The 18,732-nt window shown below is 43.3% G+C and overlaps 1 protein-coding gene across 1 annotated transcript; it reads left to right on the plus strand.

Moving 5' to 3' along the window:
• The first annotated feature begins 2,237 nt into the window (after positions 1–2,237).
• Positions 2,238–16,740, plus strand: LOC147445848 (uncharacterized). The gene is made up of 7 exons (XM_086525223.1): positions 2,238–2,761; positions 11,111–11,196; positions 11,289–14,440; positions 14,525–15,755; positions 15,833–16,072; positions 16,145–16,269; positions 16,357–16,740. Exons 1-7 carry the CDS (start codon positions 2,738–2,740, stop codon positions 16,602–16,604), a joined length of 5,106 nt encoding a protein of 1,701 aa, XP_086381349.1. The 5' UTR covers positions 2,238–2,737; the 3' UTR covers positions 16,605–16,740.
• Positions 16,741–18,732: the final 1,992 nt, after the last annotated feature.

The following is an 18,732-nucleotide window of genomic DNA, read 5'->3' on the forward strand; positions in this document are numbered from 1 at the left end:
GAAGACAAAGACGAGTAGAAAACTTGATCTTTCATTTTTACATCAGAGTCTTTATTTGAAAAAGATGAAAAAATATGCTATGGAAGCTATGCACAAATGTATCGAACACTTTCGGAGATATACCAAGATGGCTCTGATGGAGAGTGTCAATGGCATATCTATACTCCGCATCTGCCCTTGATACACCACTCAGTGCATAGTAAGTATAGTTATCCTACAAGTGCTTTAGCCATGGCAGGTGCTACCTTATCTATTGCTCTGATGGCAAGATCCACGAAACAAATGAGTTACTTCATATTGTAACTAGTCACCCTCAATCACGAGCTATTGCTTGTCTATAAGCTCGGCTGGTTCAATTGAGTACGAGATGCTCAATTGCCTTGGGTGTTTCTCTGCTAGCTACTCTCGGGACAAATAACATAAGTGTATTGTCGGCTACTTCAATTCCACTTTGGTCTTCAACAACATGGGAAGCTCCCCTTGCAATAACCATACAAACCTAAGTATTATGGCTTATGCAGGCTAGATAGCTAATTTTAGAGACAGCGGCCAAAGAGTGGAGTCGGGCGCACTGCCTTGCAGGACCGTATGGAAGATAGCGTAGGAGAGGAGAGTGGCGCCGCAGGAAAAGCAAGTATGGTATTGCTTCTGCGCTTTGGCAAAGTAAGCTGCCATCTGTGTAGCTTGGCGAACTTGATAGGCTGCAATCTATGTAGTGAGCCTTGAAGCTATAAATGTTGTGCTATGGTGAGAGACTTCAGAGAAAGAGAAAGAACCGACTCATGCTCTAATACCAATATTAAGACAATGATGCAAGCCTTTGGGTAGCTGGGAGAACACACACACACACACACACACACACACACACACACACACACACACATCGAAAGATTCCACCGTACCCCCTTCATGGTCTTTGTTGCCTCGTGTATGGGAATCCTTTTCCCCTTCTCCACACTTGGTCCCTTGGCCTTTATTAAAACTAAGAGGTGATTCCTACGGCAAACCATGGCCCTAGGTCCCGGTGTTGTGCTGTGTTGTGCCCAACTATAGGATACCTCACAACTGGAGAGTGTTGCTATCACCCCGCTATCACATGGAGTAGCAAGAAGAAACCTACAGTTGCTCTATCCATTATAGAGACATAGTATAACAGTGCTACAAGGAGGCATGTGAGGTAGCATGGTTGCGATTGTTACTTCAAGACTTTGAAGTATAGATACAGAGGTTGGTTGTCATCTATTGTGACAACCTTAACAACATACAATTGGCTTGGAACCCAGTGTTTCATGCGAGGACGAAGCACCTTGAGGTGCATTCCCACTTCATTAGAGAGACGTTCTTGGAAGACAACGTCAAACTTGAGTACGTGACGACAGATGAGCATGTTGCAGATATCCTCACGAAGGCCCTTGGAGCGTAGAAGTTGCGACAATTTTGAGCCATATGGGAGATGACGTTGAGCTTCAGGGGGAGTGTTGAGATGTCCAGCTTAGCATGTACTACTCCTAAATGACTATGACCGATAGTCATTATCAATAGCGTGCCTTGGTGGATACACATATCTTTGCCAGTGATACTGCAACTGGACTACACTGACTTGGTCTATCTATCGGAGTGATGGCACACTTGTCCATCCAACTCACTCACTAGCAATTTTACACTAGACCTCTGTAGAAGTTTCCCGTTATGTTGTACTTCCCCTTTTATGCATTGTAAACTTCTTATCTTGAGATAGTGAAGAAGAAGAAGTAAAAGGTTTTCGTCCATCTGTGTGTGTGTGCGCGCGCTTGCAAGAGCTCAAGCTCTCTCCTTCTCTTCCTCTCAATCCGACATTTATGAATTTCAAATCGCTACAATTTTAAGCTAAGAACCAATTCACATGCGCCTTGGGTTTGCAATTGGTTGCCGATCAGTTGCGAACCCATTTGGTTTCCATGAGGAGTTTTTTGAAACAGAGCCGCAATTGGTTGGAAACCAATTGTAGTGCTGTTCCATGGTGAAGGGGTGGATTGAGCAGGTAACCACACAGAACGACAAGGCCATGTTCGTTTTTTTTGGGGGGGGACGTACACTTTTTCAGTTCGCAAATAGAAAAATCCCTTTTTAAACAGTTTCTTGCTACTTGCATAGCTTTTACGTGAACATGGCGAGGAGAGGTTGCAGGTTGCGCACAAGTGCACAATCCATGTGAATTGGCGAACGTTGTCGACCAGTTTTGAACTCAAGACGTGATTGTCCAAAGTGGATCGAGACGAACGTGGCCAAGTCAAAAAACAAATGAGTGGTCTGCGAATTTTGCAAGGTTTACGTAGGCCTACAGGCTATAACTTCGTCGTCACAACGGACAACAAATTGAAGAAAGATTTTGGCGGTGTGCAGAAAGAAGTGCCGAATGAAGCCCTTCGAAACAGAAACACCATAGCCACCACCTCTTTCCTTTTTAGAAAAAACACCCATTTCGTGGATGTTGAAGTTGCCCCTTCACTGGAAGTGGTTCGCATTTTCTATTAGCCACATTCCCTAGGCGTCACAAAGGCAGAACTCTGTTTTTCCTGAAGAAATGCTTTCGGAAAATAGTGCAAAGATGTGAATGCTTTTAAAGAACCGCAACTTTGTATTCCGAAGAAAATGGTGGAGAATTTGATTATTTTCCAGGTTACTGTGGCGAGTGGAGCAAGAAGCAAGCAGAGTTCATGAATGTGGTGGGGCTGCAATTATAGGAAAGTTTCCCACGATGAAGGAAGATCCTGTGACCAAGGTAGGTGATTTTTCCTTTTCAATTTCCCTTGTGCTGGGCAAGTTCCCTTGTCTTGGTTTGTGCGGTGCTTGATTTTTGAGGTATAAAAGTTTCCTGAGTTAGTGTGCATGCTAGGCAAGTGGGATGTTGAAAGTTGGAAGTCCGGAGTCAGTGCTTACAGGCTAAACTTTGTGCTTGAGTTGTACATATCCTTGATTGTGTCCATCTACATCAACGTAGAACAAATAGTTTACGTTGAGAAACGAAATGAAATGAAGTGTTTATTTACGTCTGGGAAGGGCCTACAAGATCTATGAGACCAAACAAAGACATGATCATCATACGATCCAAATGTTCAGTATAGAAAGCACAAAAGACTAAGGTAACAAATGCTAAAATGTGAACAAATGGGTGAGTTGGTAGAGCCAACTGGTGGCTTATCTGCCAAAGGATCTTCTCAGTGGGCTGCCCTTGTAAGTACCATCACATGAACTCTCTTGTGGGCCACTTCATGATGCCGCCAATCTTTTCCTGTATAAAGAACCTCATAGGAGATTTTCTTTGCCTCTCAACATGTATATATATGTGTATATATATATATATATATATATATATATATATATATATACATATATATCTAATCTAAGTTATATATGTATGTATATGTATACATATATATATATACATATATATGTATATATATATATACATACATATATACATATATATGTATATATATATATACATACATATATACATATATATGTATATATGTATATATATATATATATACATATATATATATATATGTATATATGTATATATATGTATGTATATGTATGTATGTATATATATGTATATATATGTATATATATATATATATGTATATATATATATGTATATATATATATATATATATATATATATATATATATATATATATATGTATATATATGTATATATATGTATATATATGTATGTATATATATGTATATATATGTATGTATATATATGTATATATATGTATGTATATATATGTATGTATATATATGTATATATATATATATATATGTATGTATGTATGTATATTATAACTGGTCATGCACGGTCTGCGAACAGACTGTCAGATCACTTTCTATTCTAGATTGACTTGACTGACTGAACCGAACCCTGGTCATGCTGTAGCTTGTCCACGGGCACATAGGGTTGGATGTGTCACGTGACATATATATACATATACATACATATATAACTTAGATTAGATGCATATCCTCCGGTTGCACTCAGCATGGTCATCAGCATTACCATCAGAATCCATCAAAATCCATGAGGAGAATTTTCCAGTGCATTAAACCTATTTTTCCTATTTTTGACATTTTTCACTTATTTATTAAGTGACTTTTTTTGGGAACTAGGTAGGGCAATTTTGCTAAGATAATATATAAGCAAACCAAAGCTAGCACTTTCTGGCAGAAGAGGCAGCAGGAGCTCCGGTTCAACAGACACCTTCTAAGTAGGACCCACCAAGACCAACCTAGCGTTTTTGCCCAACAGCAGAGCCTAGCGTTTTCATTCCCAGATCAGCCCTTGGCGTTTTTGCATGGCAGATCAGCCTTAGCGACCACAAGACAACAGATCAGCCCTAGCGATAGCAGATTCCCTAGCGACAGCGACAACAGATCAGCCCTAGTGTTAGGAGTTTCCTCAACAAAGACAAATTTCAGCCCCTAGCGTTTTTGGTTTACAGATCAACCTCAGCGTTTTTACAGTTCCATCGCGACAGAACCAGCCCATAGACCAGCGTTTTCAGTTTTTAGCAGTCAGTACCCGCAGAAGAAGTCCCGAACCTCGCAGATCTCACCTTCCCGCAGCAGATCCTCGCCGCACGGTCACATCCCGCGAAGTTTGCAGTTTCAGCGCGGAAAACGCAGATTTCAGCATCTGCGTTTTCAGCGCGTCGTCGCTGCATTGTCGTCATCGACATCGTCACCGACATAGAGTCAGAATTCAGCAAATAAAGATTTGCAGATTTCAGCCATTAGCATTTTCAGATTTCAGCCCGTCTCGTCGTTGTCCTCATCGTCGGCAAGTCCAAGCATTGTAGAGAGGCTCTTACCTGTGCAAACGAGCATAATTCTACAACACTGAAGCGTAGTATCCACGACCAAGTATGTCCCTTAACTTTTCACCTGTGCAAGAGGCTCTTACCTCTGCAAACGAGCATAATTCTACAACACTGTAGCGTAGTACCCACGACCAAGTATGCTCAATTTTCTTGATGATTTACCAATGTGTCAAAGAATCCAAGCAATTGCCTCAGAGAATTGACGAGCAGCGTGCCACCTGGCAAACCCAAATCACTCCCGCAGGACATCTAGTGGCCAGTCTACCACTGTGAGACCTCTCCTTATCTCATCTTGGTTCATGCTTGCAAATTCTAAAAACGCAGCAGAAAATCAGCCCTAATTTGACCACTTTTTGGCAAGGCGAACATTGAAAAGGTTATGTAGGAACATGCGGAATTTCGTATCTGTCCTTCGAAGAGTAGCCCTCTTCCATTATACCCTTCCCTTTGTCAGCCATAGTGTAATCCTGCGTTCGTGTACTTTGTGTCTTTACCCAAAACAACCGAGGCTCACTTCTTGAGGAAAAAGTGATCTTGTCCCGGCAACGGAACCATGAAACCGGCTTGTAGGGTGGTAGACCTTAGCTGTCACCCGATCATTACTTTAACTTCAAGCTTTAACACACAAAGAAACCTTGCAGAAGGAACCTTTAAGGGGAATTAACACTTCAAAGCACACATAGCTCGGAAGCTAGAATGCTCCGAGCAGACTGGACAACTTGCAGGCCTCAAAAACTGGTGCCCCTTTCGGTATTTCTTTATTCCTTTAGAGGGTAAAGTTACAAAACTAGAGTCCTGGGGATCTTCACCTGCATCCAACTAGATCACATCTGTTCTGGCTAACTTTCGGCAGCATAACGGCCCCAAAACTCGCCCTAAACAAATCTCCTTGTTGAAACTTGCTTCCACTGACATAAACCCTCTGTTTTCAGCCCAAAAACAGCAATTAGAGCTTGTGGTATTGACTGGTGTTTACCTTGTTTGCAGTCCTAAACAGTCACGGAACTGTGTTCTAAGAGTGGGGCAGCTATATCTCCATCCATCTGTGTTGTTAGATTTCCCATGATGGTCTATTGAGGGTCCCCATACCTGAACTCCGTAGAGCATAGCTGAATTCACTAGAGTGTCAAAAAGCCAGAGCTTCGTTCGCGGTTCCTGAAACTGAATCTGCGAACACATCCTCTCGAGTCCTCCCAAGGCTGCATATGCTCTCGTCAGTCTAGTCTCTGATGCTCTCCTCAGTGAAAACATTGGTCCACCGAAAACTACCCCAAGATAGGTATATGCATCTGTGTACTCCACAGACTCTTAGCCATACGTAAATGTGGGTGTTGACCTCCTGACCCACTATGGTGTGGTGTTGAACACCATAACCTTGGTTTTCCCAAGGTTGACAAACAATCCACTGTCACGAGCAAATGTATGCAAAGCATCTAAATGACGCTGCATCCCCTCTGGAGAGTCAAAAATCGGCACAATATCATCAGCATGTAGTAACAACGGAATCCATGTCCGTGCTAGGTGAGCCCCTCTGTAGAGCGTCAAAATGTATGCAAAGCATCTAAATGACGCTGCATCCCCTCTGGAGAGTCAGAAATCAACACAATATCATCAGCATGTAGTAACAACGGAATCCATGTCCGTGCTAGTTGAGCCCCTTTGTCTCCCTGACGCTCTACATAGTCTGAAAACTCATCCACATACATCCCAAAAAGAGTCGGAGATAGGGGGCATCCCTGCTTCACTCCAATAGTGGAGTGGACCATGTCAGACATTCCCTCAGTAGTGCGTACCCGCCCCATCACTGTCCTGTATAAAGCCAGAATACCCCATATCAGCTCTATAGGCACACCCATGTCCTGTAGTCTGCATATAAGTCTGGCTCTCGGAACTGTGTCAAAAGCTTTGCGGAAATCCACAAAGCTACAGTAGATCCTCTTGCCATGGTGTCTACCCTCCTCAATAATAGCTCTGAGTGTCAGAATTTGGTCAAGAGTGGAGAAACCTCTCTTGAATCCTGCTTGCCCTGGTGCTCGTATGCCCTCTCGCTTTGCCCATCTACTCAGCTCCTGCTCAAAAACGGATGCATACAGCCTAGCCAATGTGTGACCAACCATGATGGTGCGATAATTCCCAGAAATCATGGGATCTCCTGACTTGAAAATAGGCACAATCGTAGACATACTCCAAGTCTCAGGAAAGCCTTCATACATGGCTTGATTAAACATCATAGCAAAAAGCTCTGCAAGCATATCTCTAGCGTGGATGAAGTGCTTTGCTACCAGACCATCATGATCATGTGCTCTCCTTGTCTTCATTTTGTCAATGGCTTTCCTTACCCTCTCTGCAGTAAAGAAAGTACATGTCTTCGGGCATGTCTCTAGTGGGTCCGGCAAAGGTGGTTGGCCTGATGCTGTGTAGAGAGATGTGGCATATTCCCCCCATGTCTCTGTGGAGGTGACCGCTGGTGGTGGTGAATGCTCGTGGAATAGCCTCCATGCTTCGCCTGAGCCTTGACTCATAAATAGCTTATACAGATCCCGCTCTAGCTTGTTATAGATAAGCCCTTTTCTTTCGTCGCACTAGGCGGCAAAAGATAATCCGTGATTGTCTATATGTGGTAATACCCATGAGCACTTCCATCTGTAATTTGATCCTAGTCTCTTTACACTCCTCATCATACCAACTGTTCTGGGGCATACTCCCTGATCGTTTCCATGTAGGCTGACTGTGGGGATATGCCTCTGATGCTTCATCATGGAGCGTCTCTATCAGTATTTGAGTGAGTTCATCTAGTGGCCGTCCTTGCTTTTGGGTGCATAGCTGCATGTATATCTCATCCATGTACACGAAATCCGTCTCCCTCGTGAAAGTATACCGAGTGTGCATGGGGACCTCTCCTAATGAAGCTATGCTGAACTGGAACGTAAGAGTGAAAGACAGATAGCATAATCAACTGCTACTCCAACTAGCCTAGTGTCCACCATGAAATCCTGAAAGAATGGAATGAGACCTGGCTGGGCCATAACATAATCCACTGTACTAGCACCATGTCGATGTGGAAAGCATGTAAAACCTCCAGTTGTCAAAAACCTTTGTAGGCCATTCAAAATGGCCAATCTATGTGTAGTTCCCATATCTATCAAGTATCTGCCATACTGAGTGTACTCATCTTGTGATAGTTTGGATAGGCCCATCTCTGTGACGTCCAGCTCCCTAAGCATCTCCTCGGAAGTATCCTAAAATATTGTCTGGTGATGGGCAGTCCTAGCATTGAAGTCCCCTAGTATGATAATGTCACTGTCCTTGGAAAACTCCCATATGTCATTATCCAAAATAGCAAAGGGGGACTCTCCTTTAGGTGATGCATATACTGACATATTAGGAGGAAAGTAACAAATAGCAATGTAGAGGTATTTGCCTGTCTCTGCCCTTAGCCTCACCTACATGTACCTAGCCTGCTCATCCTTGCGCGCTATATATATCAACGGCTGCGACTCCTCCCTTAATAAAATTGCCACTCCCCCTGAGCCCTGTCCTCGATGCTTCGATTTGGTCTCCTGTCTGCAGGTGGTCTCCCATCTATATCTGCTCACCTGCGGCATGGATTGCCTAGGAGCTTGATGCGTCTCAGAAGAGAAAATGATGTCTCTCCCAGTGAAATTATCCTCAAAGGCACCTACATCCAGACGGAGTGACCCATTACAATTCCAGGTTGCCATCTCTAGTGTGGTCCCATAGGTCTCGCACTGTCATGCGGAGTGCGGGTCCAATATCATGACCCTTCCATCCCTGTAAAAAGCAATCTTCCCTTTCTCCCTTGCTGCTCTAATTTCCGGCATTACCTCTTGCATATGAGCAATCTGCGAGAGGGTGAGGTCATCTCCAAGAAAGATGCCTCTCTTCTTTAGAGTCGGTCTCTTCTTCAAGAAGTCCTTCGCTTCCTGGAGGGGAAACGGAGGATGAGTGCCCTTTCCTTCGAGGTTTCCCCGTTGCTCCCACTTTTCTTATTGCCCACTCTCCAAGCCCTCGTATGCGTATGCTCGTTAACCCCCACCAGAGTCATGAGTTCTTTCACCTCTTCATCCACATTATCTTGGTCTTTGAGGCCACATATCCTTACGTGTAAGGCCCGCACACGTCTCCTTTGCTCCTCTTCTAGTGTCAGGTTAGTGATGGTTGGTGTGGAGGTGGGGGTTATTTTCTTGCCTTTTCCTTTCTTGAAAATCTCGATCCATTTCTTGGCCTCTTCTGCTTTTTGTTGCGTCTTTGTAATGACATCTACCCACGAGGTCGTCATTTCTTTTTGTTGCTCCTCACCTTCTTTGATGGCCCGCACTTGTTCTTTAATCGTGTTAAGCTCTTCAATCACTGAGGGTTGAAGCTCTCCCTCTTCGAGGACATTTTGCGATTGCACCTCTGCAAGCTCTTTCTTGAGTAGTGCGATTTCCTCATCTTGGGCCCTCAAGTGTATGTATTGTGCTTTCCTGTGCCGACATGCGCTCGTTGAGTGCCTTAATAGTACCTAGGAGGTGGCGATTGATCTTGTTGATGGACTCGCTCATTTCTTCTTTGCATTTTTGAATGGCATCCTCCATCGGGTCATCCTTGCCATTTTGTTTCCTCATGATTGAATGCCGCAAAAGGAGAGGGAGACAAATAGAATGAAGTGAAGAAAAAGATAATGTGGGGAAAGGGAAGAAAGAGGGAGGGAGGGAGGGAGGGAGGGGGGGATGGGGACTTGGGTTGATATCCACTGCCAAAAACCCTCACTCACATAGTTGAAGAGAGAAAAAATTGGTTCTCCCCCCCCCCCCCGCCTCTCTCTCTCTCTCTCTCTCTCTCTCTCTCTCTCTCTCTCTACGCGTGCAAATTTTCTCTCTCTACGCACGTAGGCTCTCTCTACGCATTTTCTTTCAACTTTCTCTCTCTACATACTTTCTTTCCACATTCTCTCTCTATGCTTTCTCTTTCTCTCTCTCTCTACGCTCTTTTTTCCCCGTTTTCTCTCTCTATGTATGGGACAGCAAGGGGGGCAGGGCTGCAGAGGGGGGGCGGGGGGGGGGGGGTTGCTGCAGCAAGGGGAGGTGAGCGCGAGGGGGCAGGGCAGCAGGCCAAAATGACCTATGAGACCAGACAATTACAATGTAGTGGATCTGATACAAAGTCTGAGTACACATATATATAGAGAGAGAGACGGAGACGAAGCGGCGGAGTTCCACTTCCAAATGCTCTAGCCCCAAAGCCTGGCTCCCCTTTTTGTATTTCTCTCTTGATTGATGTTTTTGTATTTCTCTCTTGATTGATGATCACAAAGAACAACTGCTGGGAGGTACGCGCTGCAATCGCTTCCAAGCTGATCTGCTAGAGCCACCCCCAGGACACACTTACAAAGGTTACGAGGGGCCTTTAAACTGGGCGCCCCCAAAAGCACCAAGCTGCAAAAAAGAACCTTGCCTAGAAGCTCAAAGCTCTTGCAAAATTGCCGAAAGATTTTGTATGGATCTGCCACGTTGCAGCCTGCAAATTGCGGCGCGTTTATGGAAGCTGCTGCCACATCATCCTTGCGCCAATTTATGGTTCTGCTAAAGTTTTGTGCAGCCTCTTCTCTTCCTGCCCAGCCACTAAGTAATGCCACATCATCACTTTTTTTATGGCCAGCTCTTCAGTGGTTCAGTTAATGGACATGCCACCTCATCCCACTTGTGACAAGGGGCTTTCTTTTTGTGGGATTTTTAGCTTGCTTTAGCAAGCACAAGTACATACAAGGTAAGTTGCTTTACTAGCGCTAGCTGGCAGTTACCTTAAGTGTCCATTAGTGTGTGTTTTGACGTGCTATTTGTATACAAGTGATGCTCATGTAAAAACTAAGGAAATTTCAGCAAAAGATGAGAATTTTGTAGGTCTTTGGTTGTTGTGCCTCCCTCATGCTTTTGGATGCCAGTGTTTGCCCTCGACTAGCCTTGCCAGAAGTGGAAACCCTCTATCCATTTCCATTGTGCTGAGACTTGCAACTTTGGTTTCCACTGGATATTATAACATGTTTCTAGTGCCAAAGAAAATATTTCAGTCGATTTCTTTGCCTAGTTCATTCTTTAGGTTTGAACGGCTTTCCTCTGCTGTTCCAACTTGCAAGTTTTTTTGGGGAAATCTGAGCATAGGTGGTTGTTTGATAAAGAGCAGACTTGTATAGCACCAAAATTTTGCGAGTATTTTTTGTCAAATGATTTCATTTCTCTCTACAGGTAAAAGTGTGCAACATATGTGGACATGCGGGCTTTGATAATTGTCTCGCAAAATGCAGTCAATGCAATGATGGAGCAGAACATACGTTAGTATCATTCTTTAGATAGCATGTGGTCTGCTGCAGGCTTTTCTGTAAGTTGTAGTCTTGCTGATGCACATGTTCTTTCTTTATCTCAGTTACTGCATGGGAACGATCTTTGATGTGGTTCCCATGGACTGGGTATGTGAGGGGTGTACTTTGAAGCAGAAAGACACTGTCAGCAAGAAAAGATCTGCGGATTATGAAGTTCGGCTTGGTCAGGCGGGTAAAAAGCGTATTCTAAGCAGAGTACTGTCCAGTCCATTGCCAAGCGATTTCTGCAACGATGCAGGTTTGTTCCGAAGCTCTTCAGTGAAGAAAAGTTCCCATGAAAGTAAAACGGAGCAGTTTGTTTCTACCGGGATGGCTAAAGGGTTTTCGAAGAGCCAAGTACAACTTGGCACAACTTTCAAGGAAGCATCGCCAGCTTATACCAATCAGCGTTTCGACTCAAATGCATATCGTCCAGAAACAGGAACAGCAGTTTTTACCAGGAAAGACAATTGTGACAAGCATCCAAACACAGACCTGCCCTTGGTCTCTACGAAGACCATTGGCACTTTACCAACCTTTCAATCTGTGGTAAGACGAGGTGTAGTAGCCCAACATGTCAGAAAACTCCCATTGAAAGTTGTACCAGCCACTACGATCAAAGGCACTTCACCTATTGCACAGGGTGAGATTAACATGATAGGCTTGGAATCGTTTTCTAAGACCTCTGAAGTTAAACTGCTAGCAGATGAGCGAGAACGGCAAGAACTAGGCAAACCAGCAGGTTTTACTTCTGCTGTAAGGGAGAATGTAGGTCAGCCTGTCAATGTTCAGAGAGATTCAGCTAAGGGTGTAGCTAGTACTGGAGCTGGTAAAGCTTGTAAAACATCTTCATCAATGATTGCGGACTCTGTGATAGTGACTGTTGGGCTTGAGAGTGTGCCAAGTAGTATGTTAGCAGAGACAGCTTTTTCAAACCCACAAGTTACCAGTTTCAATCACATTGCAATCAACTCTGGTAGACATGAAAAAGATGTTGAAACTAGAAGATGCACATTAAGATATTTCCCCACAATCACACAGAAAATTACGACAATAAGTGAGCCATCTCAGTATATTCCGGATACTCAAAAGGAAAAAATTGCAGGTGAAGTGGTTACTCCTTCAGTTCCAAAGGGGCTGTTGCTGCTTGGTGTGGGGGAAGAGACAGACACTGGACAAATGACAAAAGAGGCAGTGAAGGGCATGGATAGTTCTACAGTGTCCTTAGATATGTCTTGTGAAAATGGAAAGGGGCAGCTTACTGTAGAAGATCGTTCTATGAAGCATATTGCCATTAGACTAGAGACTAAGGGCATGACAGACACTGGACAAATAACAAAAGAGGCAGTGAAGGGCATGGATGGTTCTACAGTGTCCTTAAATATGTCATGTGAAAATGGAAAGGAGCAGCTTACTGTAGAGGATTGTTCTATAAAGCATATTGCCATTGGACTAGAGACTAAGGGCATGGATGGTTCTACCACGCCTTTTGATACCTCGTGCAAAATTGAGCAGGGGCAGCTCACAAGGCAAGGAAATTCTGTGAATAAAGATTGGGTTGAACAGAGGACCAAAGACTCTTGTAAAATGTTGAAGGCTACCAGTTTCGACTGTTTGACTCAGCCTTTTCGGGTGGGAGTGAAGGTTCAGGATGAAGATGCTATGCAGAAAGGTCGAATGGCTAGTTCACCTTCCTCTATGATAGAAATTCCAGCAAGTGATCATCTTTCCAAGGAAGCATGGATAGCTACCTATTCTGTGTCAGAAGAATCTCCTGACCTGTCCAAGTGTGCAAGAGTTAAAGATAAAGAGTCTTCTCATGTGGTGTCAGAACCCCAGCAAGAGCTCGAGGTTCATAAGAGGACCTCAGGTGCTGGAATAAACAGGTTGACTAGGGCTCTTTTGAAAAAAATTACCAGAAGAGATTTTCCTTCTCCCAAATCTCACTCAGTGAAATTGGGTAAGAGTGCAGTTTCAACATGCAAGGAAGGCACCAGTATTGCAGGACAGGAAGTAACTATTCCACAAGATAATATGCAAGTAAATAGGAGCAGCTTCCTTAGCGAAGCTGAAAAAGTGACAAAGAGAGATTTTCCCACAGTCCTTCCAAAGGTCCCCATTGTTCCAGTCTCCTCGAATTCTGTACATTGTACTAGCTCTACTCAAGAGCTACCAGTTGAAGGTACGTCAGTCAAGCCTTCATCTACTGCCCAAAAAGACATTGAAGCTGCTAGTAAGATATTACAGGCTAAAGAGAAAGTTTGTCAAACCAGCAAAGAGGAAAGCCCTCTCTTACATCAGACAAGACCCGCAGATACAAAACACGATTGTGACAAGAAGCAGGAAAGCAATGCTAGAATCTCAGTGTCTTGTGCCTCAGAGGAAGCACCTCGAAAGAATGCGTCAAATGTAACTATAATAGAGCCAGTTTCTATAATGACAACAACAACTGCATTGCATACTAAAGGAGCTTCAGATCAAAAGATCGTTGAAGAGCCTAGCAATTCTGCTCCTCCGATTGATTCCGAACTTGTAAATGACACAGCAGCTACTTTTGAAAGAACAGAAGCATTTTCCAACCAGTCAGGGCCTATTGCAGGAGATACTCTTAAAAATGCATCGATTGTCCAAGCTGCAATGTCAAAAGGGTTGTCACTGACCAACACTAGGCTGTTGAACAGTTCATCAACGGGAGAGAATGTTGAAGGTCCAATTCAACATAATCTTTTGAAGCAGAAAGGAGTTTTAAGAGGAGCCGCAATGCCATTGTCTGGTCGAGTGGAAAGGACTTCTAGTCATGTATCTGTGTCAGGGAAAACTATGACAGATGTGCTAAAGGCTCAATCAAATAAGGAGGCCTTGGCTTGCAAATCAATTGATTTTGGGCAGGCAGACCAAAATCATGTAAACAAGGACTTTTCTAGTAATGTCAATCCTTTGCCTGCTGACAAACGTGCTTCAAGAGTGCATTGTGCTGTCAGTAGGTCTGTGCCTATGGCAACTGGTGATGATCAGGCAATAAATTGTGTGCCTGAAGGTAAGGATCACAGTAAGAAAAAGGTACACTTTTGCGTTAATGGGGTGGATGATTTTAACAGGGACAGTGGACAGTTGGGCTTCCACGCAAAGCATCGGGACGAGAGTTGTGAACTGTCTGATTGCATGGAAAAGCCATCATCATTGAGCTCAAAGCATCCCTCACTGGCAGTTACACAAGGTTGCAAATAAAACTTTTTTTTTTTGTTTTTTCCTGCTTGGAATCTTTGATCTCTGTCTCATTGATTAAAAATTGTTTTTGCAGGTTCAAACTTGGATGTCATGGCTATGAAGTGTGACCATCGTGCAGAAGTTTCTAGGTGTCAAATTTGTGAGACCGGTTCTTACAAGGGAGCGGGTAGGTGTGATAAATGTAAGGCAGGATATTCTACAGAATTCTTAAAAGATAAAAATGATAGACAGAGGGAGTGGAGAGAGAGTTATTCACTAGATTTTTTGGAACGAGGGTCAACAGAGAGAAGTTTAAACTCGGGGCATACGAATGGGCCTTTCTGTGACTCAGCATTCTACAAGGGTGCTTATAGATGTGGCAGATGTGGTGAGGCTGGACACTCCACCGAGTTTTGCCGTATGGATAAGCAGAGAGTTTGGGAAAGGAGGGACTCACTTGATCTTAATGATAAGGTGAAGGGCTTACGTGATCCTAATAATAAGCCGAGGGAATGGAGAATGAAAGAGTCTCCTGATTATTATGGTATGCACAGAGAATGGAAATGGAGGGACTCACTGGATGCTAACGCTGAGCAGAGGGAATGGAGAAGGAAAGATCCACCTGATGAAAATGATAAGCTGAGGGAATGGAGAAGGAAAGACTCAACCGATCTTATGCATAAACAGAAGCAATGGAAAAGTGGTGAATCCCTTGACTTACTTGAAAAACGAAACGATTGGAGAAGGAAAGATGCACCCAATCCATTTGAGAAAGAGAGGGACTGGAGAAGGAAGGATCCATCTAATTTTGTTGAGAAACAGTGGAGGCATTGGAGACAGAACAATTCTTTGGATTTTGTTGTTGGTGATGTGCCGGGAAACAGATCAAATGCAAGACACGCAAAAAGGTCTTTTCCAGGCTTTCAAGTTTCTGATGAAGGGGAGCGGGGGAAATATGGCCCTAGACAAGAAAAAGCTTTGAATAGCAGGTCATGCCTCGAACTGAAACATGCAGATTCTGTCCGTGTATGCTCAAAGAGGTCAATACAAGAACATGATTGTACTCAACGTGACAAAGGGCCCACACTCCAATGGCAGTCAAAAGAGCAGAGAGGATGTAAGAGAGAGAGACTGGACCTATCAAAGGCTACAGAATTAGATACAGAGCCAGTTTCAGAGCCATCAGAATATACGAGTGTCCATCAAAGACAGATAGTGAGAGTGCAAGCAGAAGATACTCGCATGTCATCTCAATTGCATGGGCCAGCTAGAAACTGTTTTGTGCAAGACAGGCGGGCTTTACCAAGTTCTGAAGTGCTGTGGATGTACGTGCTTTCTTGACCTCCTTCAGATGGAAGATTGGCAGATGCTTTCTGTTTCTTATTTCTTTGTTTTAATGCAGTGGTTGTTTCGATGTCGTCGCTGAAAATCGCTGGTCAACGATTTACAAAGGAATCCAGGCCCACCCCTCGACTGTGGCTGATCCAAAAGTGTTTGAGGCTTTGTTGGCCTTGCCTTATGAGCTGCAAATGGAAGAAATCAAACGGGGAGAAGGAAATGATTCGTGGCCAAGAACGTTTCAACAGTGTCCACCAACAAGTGAAAGCATTGGCATTTTCTTTGCTCCAAAAGACATGGAAAGGTTGGTCTTTTTTGTATATGTGTGGTCTCGCTGCCATCAGCCGTTTGACACACACAACCTTTCCTTGTGCAGTGATAATGCATGGTATCAGGCACTTGTTCATCGTTTGAATGCTCGTGGTCTTGTTCTCAAATCTGAGATGGACTTCGTACAGCTTCTTGTATACCCGTCCCAGCTTCTACCAGAGGCCGAGCAACGTAAGTTACATACTCTCAAAGATAATAAGCAAAACAAAACGTTTGCTATGGGGCATTTGTATTGATTTACATTGTGTGCTGTCTCAGGCTGGGACGGTAGATTTTTTCTTTGGGGTATATTCAGGAGGAGTAAGAGTGGAAGAACGATAGTAGATCCGCGACAATCTTCTGAAAGAGATCATGGAAGTGATCGTGGATCGCCAGAAGGCAATGGTGAAGTTATTGACATGGACATAGACATGGTTGGGGGGAGAGATGCCGTCTGTCGGGAGTTGCACAATCTTAGCCCCCCTTTGCCTCCTGGTTTCCTACCACCTCCGCCGCCCCTTCCTTGAAATTGAAGAAAGGTTTCAGCTGGCTGTTTTAAGGAGTGCATATTCGTTTGCCTTGTACAAGCTCTTTGGAGTTTCCAGGGAATGGTATTTACAGTGCATAAAGGATCTTGTGCAGGTCTTTATTCTCAAGAAAACAGTAGAGTGAGCAGTCATGGTTATGAGCTGTCGAACTCTGCTTCATCTAGAAGTTGATGGAGGCCATCACTCCGAGAGTACTTGGCTCAGCAGCTTGTAAATTTACTGGCAGTCTGCTGGTAGCAATGCTCCATTCATTTTTCTTATTCCGAGTTATCAGCAGAAAGGAGTGCTGGGTCCCATAAAGGAAGGAGTATTGTGTCCATTAAAGGAATGCAAATCCAAATACCCGTGGGGAAAATGCTTGTAGGATGAGAGGATTGACGCCATACTACTGTGATACAGCATAGGCGCTTACCTTGAAAGCAATTGCTGTTGGTCAGAGGATTTTGTAGCTATGCCACTTCTGATATGGCAGAATGCTTGTTCCTTGAACAAGTAGCTCTGATAGTGCACCAATGTTTGTCAGGTATTTGAAGTAAGCGGAGTCCTTGTTCTGTAGGCCCTCATAACTCAACTTTGCAGCTGCCTCCATTGATTTTTCAGGTTAGAAAGTTCTTCTGATTGAATAGAGTCATCAATCTGCAGAGCCACCTTCCACGAGAAAGATTTCCGGAAGTGAAGCAAGGGTTGGTGCTGAAGTTGTACTAAGGATTGTTTCAGTGAGGCTCATTCTTTGTGTACAATTCAAGGCAGTCGACTCAACTGCTGTTAACAGTTCAAAATGTTGAAGTGTATCATGCTAGTGATTTTCAGCCACAGTTTCCGTTTTTTTCCGGCACTCTCTTACCCTACTCTTCAGTCAGCTGCCCCCCCCCCCCCCCCCAAAAAAAAAAAATGTTGATTGGAAGCTGCTGTGTTTAACTTTATGTGAGACAATCATCTGTATCACAATGTCCACAAGTATTTAGGGTGTTATTCCACACTCCTCAGGAGCATGAAGTTGGGAAGACGCTAGGGTTGCCATGAATATAAGTGTGAATGATCTTGAATCATAGAGAAAAGTAAGAAGTAGGATGAAAAAAATGCTTTGCTTTAGACTGTCGAAAGCTTCTTCACCACTAAAATTTATGGTCCGAATGAGTGACTCCATGGATAGTAATTGAAAGACCTGGTCAGGGTAGAACTCTGAAGAAGTGACAATACAAACCAAAAAACACCCTATGGGCCCTTTGGTGTGTTGTAAAAACCCCGAAGAAAACAACCCCTGAAATCTTGGTAAAATGAAAGTAGATTAGTGACAAGAACTAAATGGGACTAAGAAAATGTAGTAGTTGGCAATGAAAAAATTTCAGGCGTAGAAAACTGGCGAGTATGTGAAGTTTTGAGGAATGTGGCAACATTGAAACCAAATAAAGTGCCATTTATGTTGATACCCATCGGTGTTAGTGAAAGCATCAAATTTTTTTCTTTGTTTTCTGTGGTCATATTGAGCATTTGAGTCATAGTCGTGACTTCTGTCTACCTAGTGGTTGATTAAACCTCAATTTATCGGTAGAATTTTAAACAGTGAATAGAGGGTCTTTTTACATACGTATAAGGGGAAAAACTCGTAGGAAGAAGAGTATTTTAGCGTCGTAGGAAACTATCCCATGAGACCTTAAAGATCTATTCAACGAGGAGAGTTGAACTCAAGACCTGTTATTCAAGAGGGAAATGAGTTTTCTACTAACAAAAGAAGGTGTTTGAATAACACTAGTTTCAACCGCTTAAGTATTCAAGACCTCAATTTCATCACTACCCTTCCTTTTTTGGTCTCTCATATAAAATAAAATTCATCAAAGAATGGAAGTTTTTTTTATCAATGCATATACATGTAGAATATGAATTCATGATGTTTCAAATTTTCCGAGGCATTAGGAGATAGAATACATAATGATGAATAAAAAGCCAGTTGTAGAGCTTTGATTTTGTAATTCCCTTCCTCTTGGTTGCTCTTAATGGCCCCAACTCTGGATTATTTTTACCCAATGCTGCGTGGAAATTCACTCAAGAGTGCTTCATTTGGTTTTGCTTAGATTTTGGTTGAAGATTATCTTGTGGCCGAAAAGGT

The sequence above is a fragment of the Adiantum capillus-veneris genome, chromosome 12, assembly GCF_014529385.1.
Source record: "Adiantum capillus-veneris isolate H3 chromosome 12, ASM1452938v2, whole genome shotgun sequence".
Classification (NCBI taxonomy): domain Eukaryota; kingdom Viridiplantae; phylum Streptophyta; class Polypodiopsida; order Polypodiales; family Pteridaceae; genus Adiantum; species Adiantum capillus-veneris.

Coding starts and splice junctions, on each gene's coding strand:
- LOC147445848 (XM_086525223.1), top strand. CDS start 2,738: ATGAAGGAAGATCCTGTGACCAAG. Junction 11,197..11,288: donor AATGATGGAGCAGAACATAC/GTTAGTATCATT, acceptor TCTTTATCTCAG/TTACTGCATGGGAACGATCT. Junction 14,441..14,524: donor CTCACTGGCAGTTACACAAG/GTTGCAAATAAA, acceptor TTGTTTTTGCAG/GTTCAAACTTGGATGTCATG.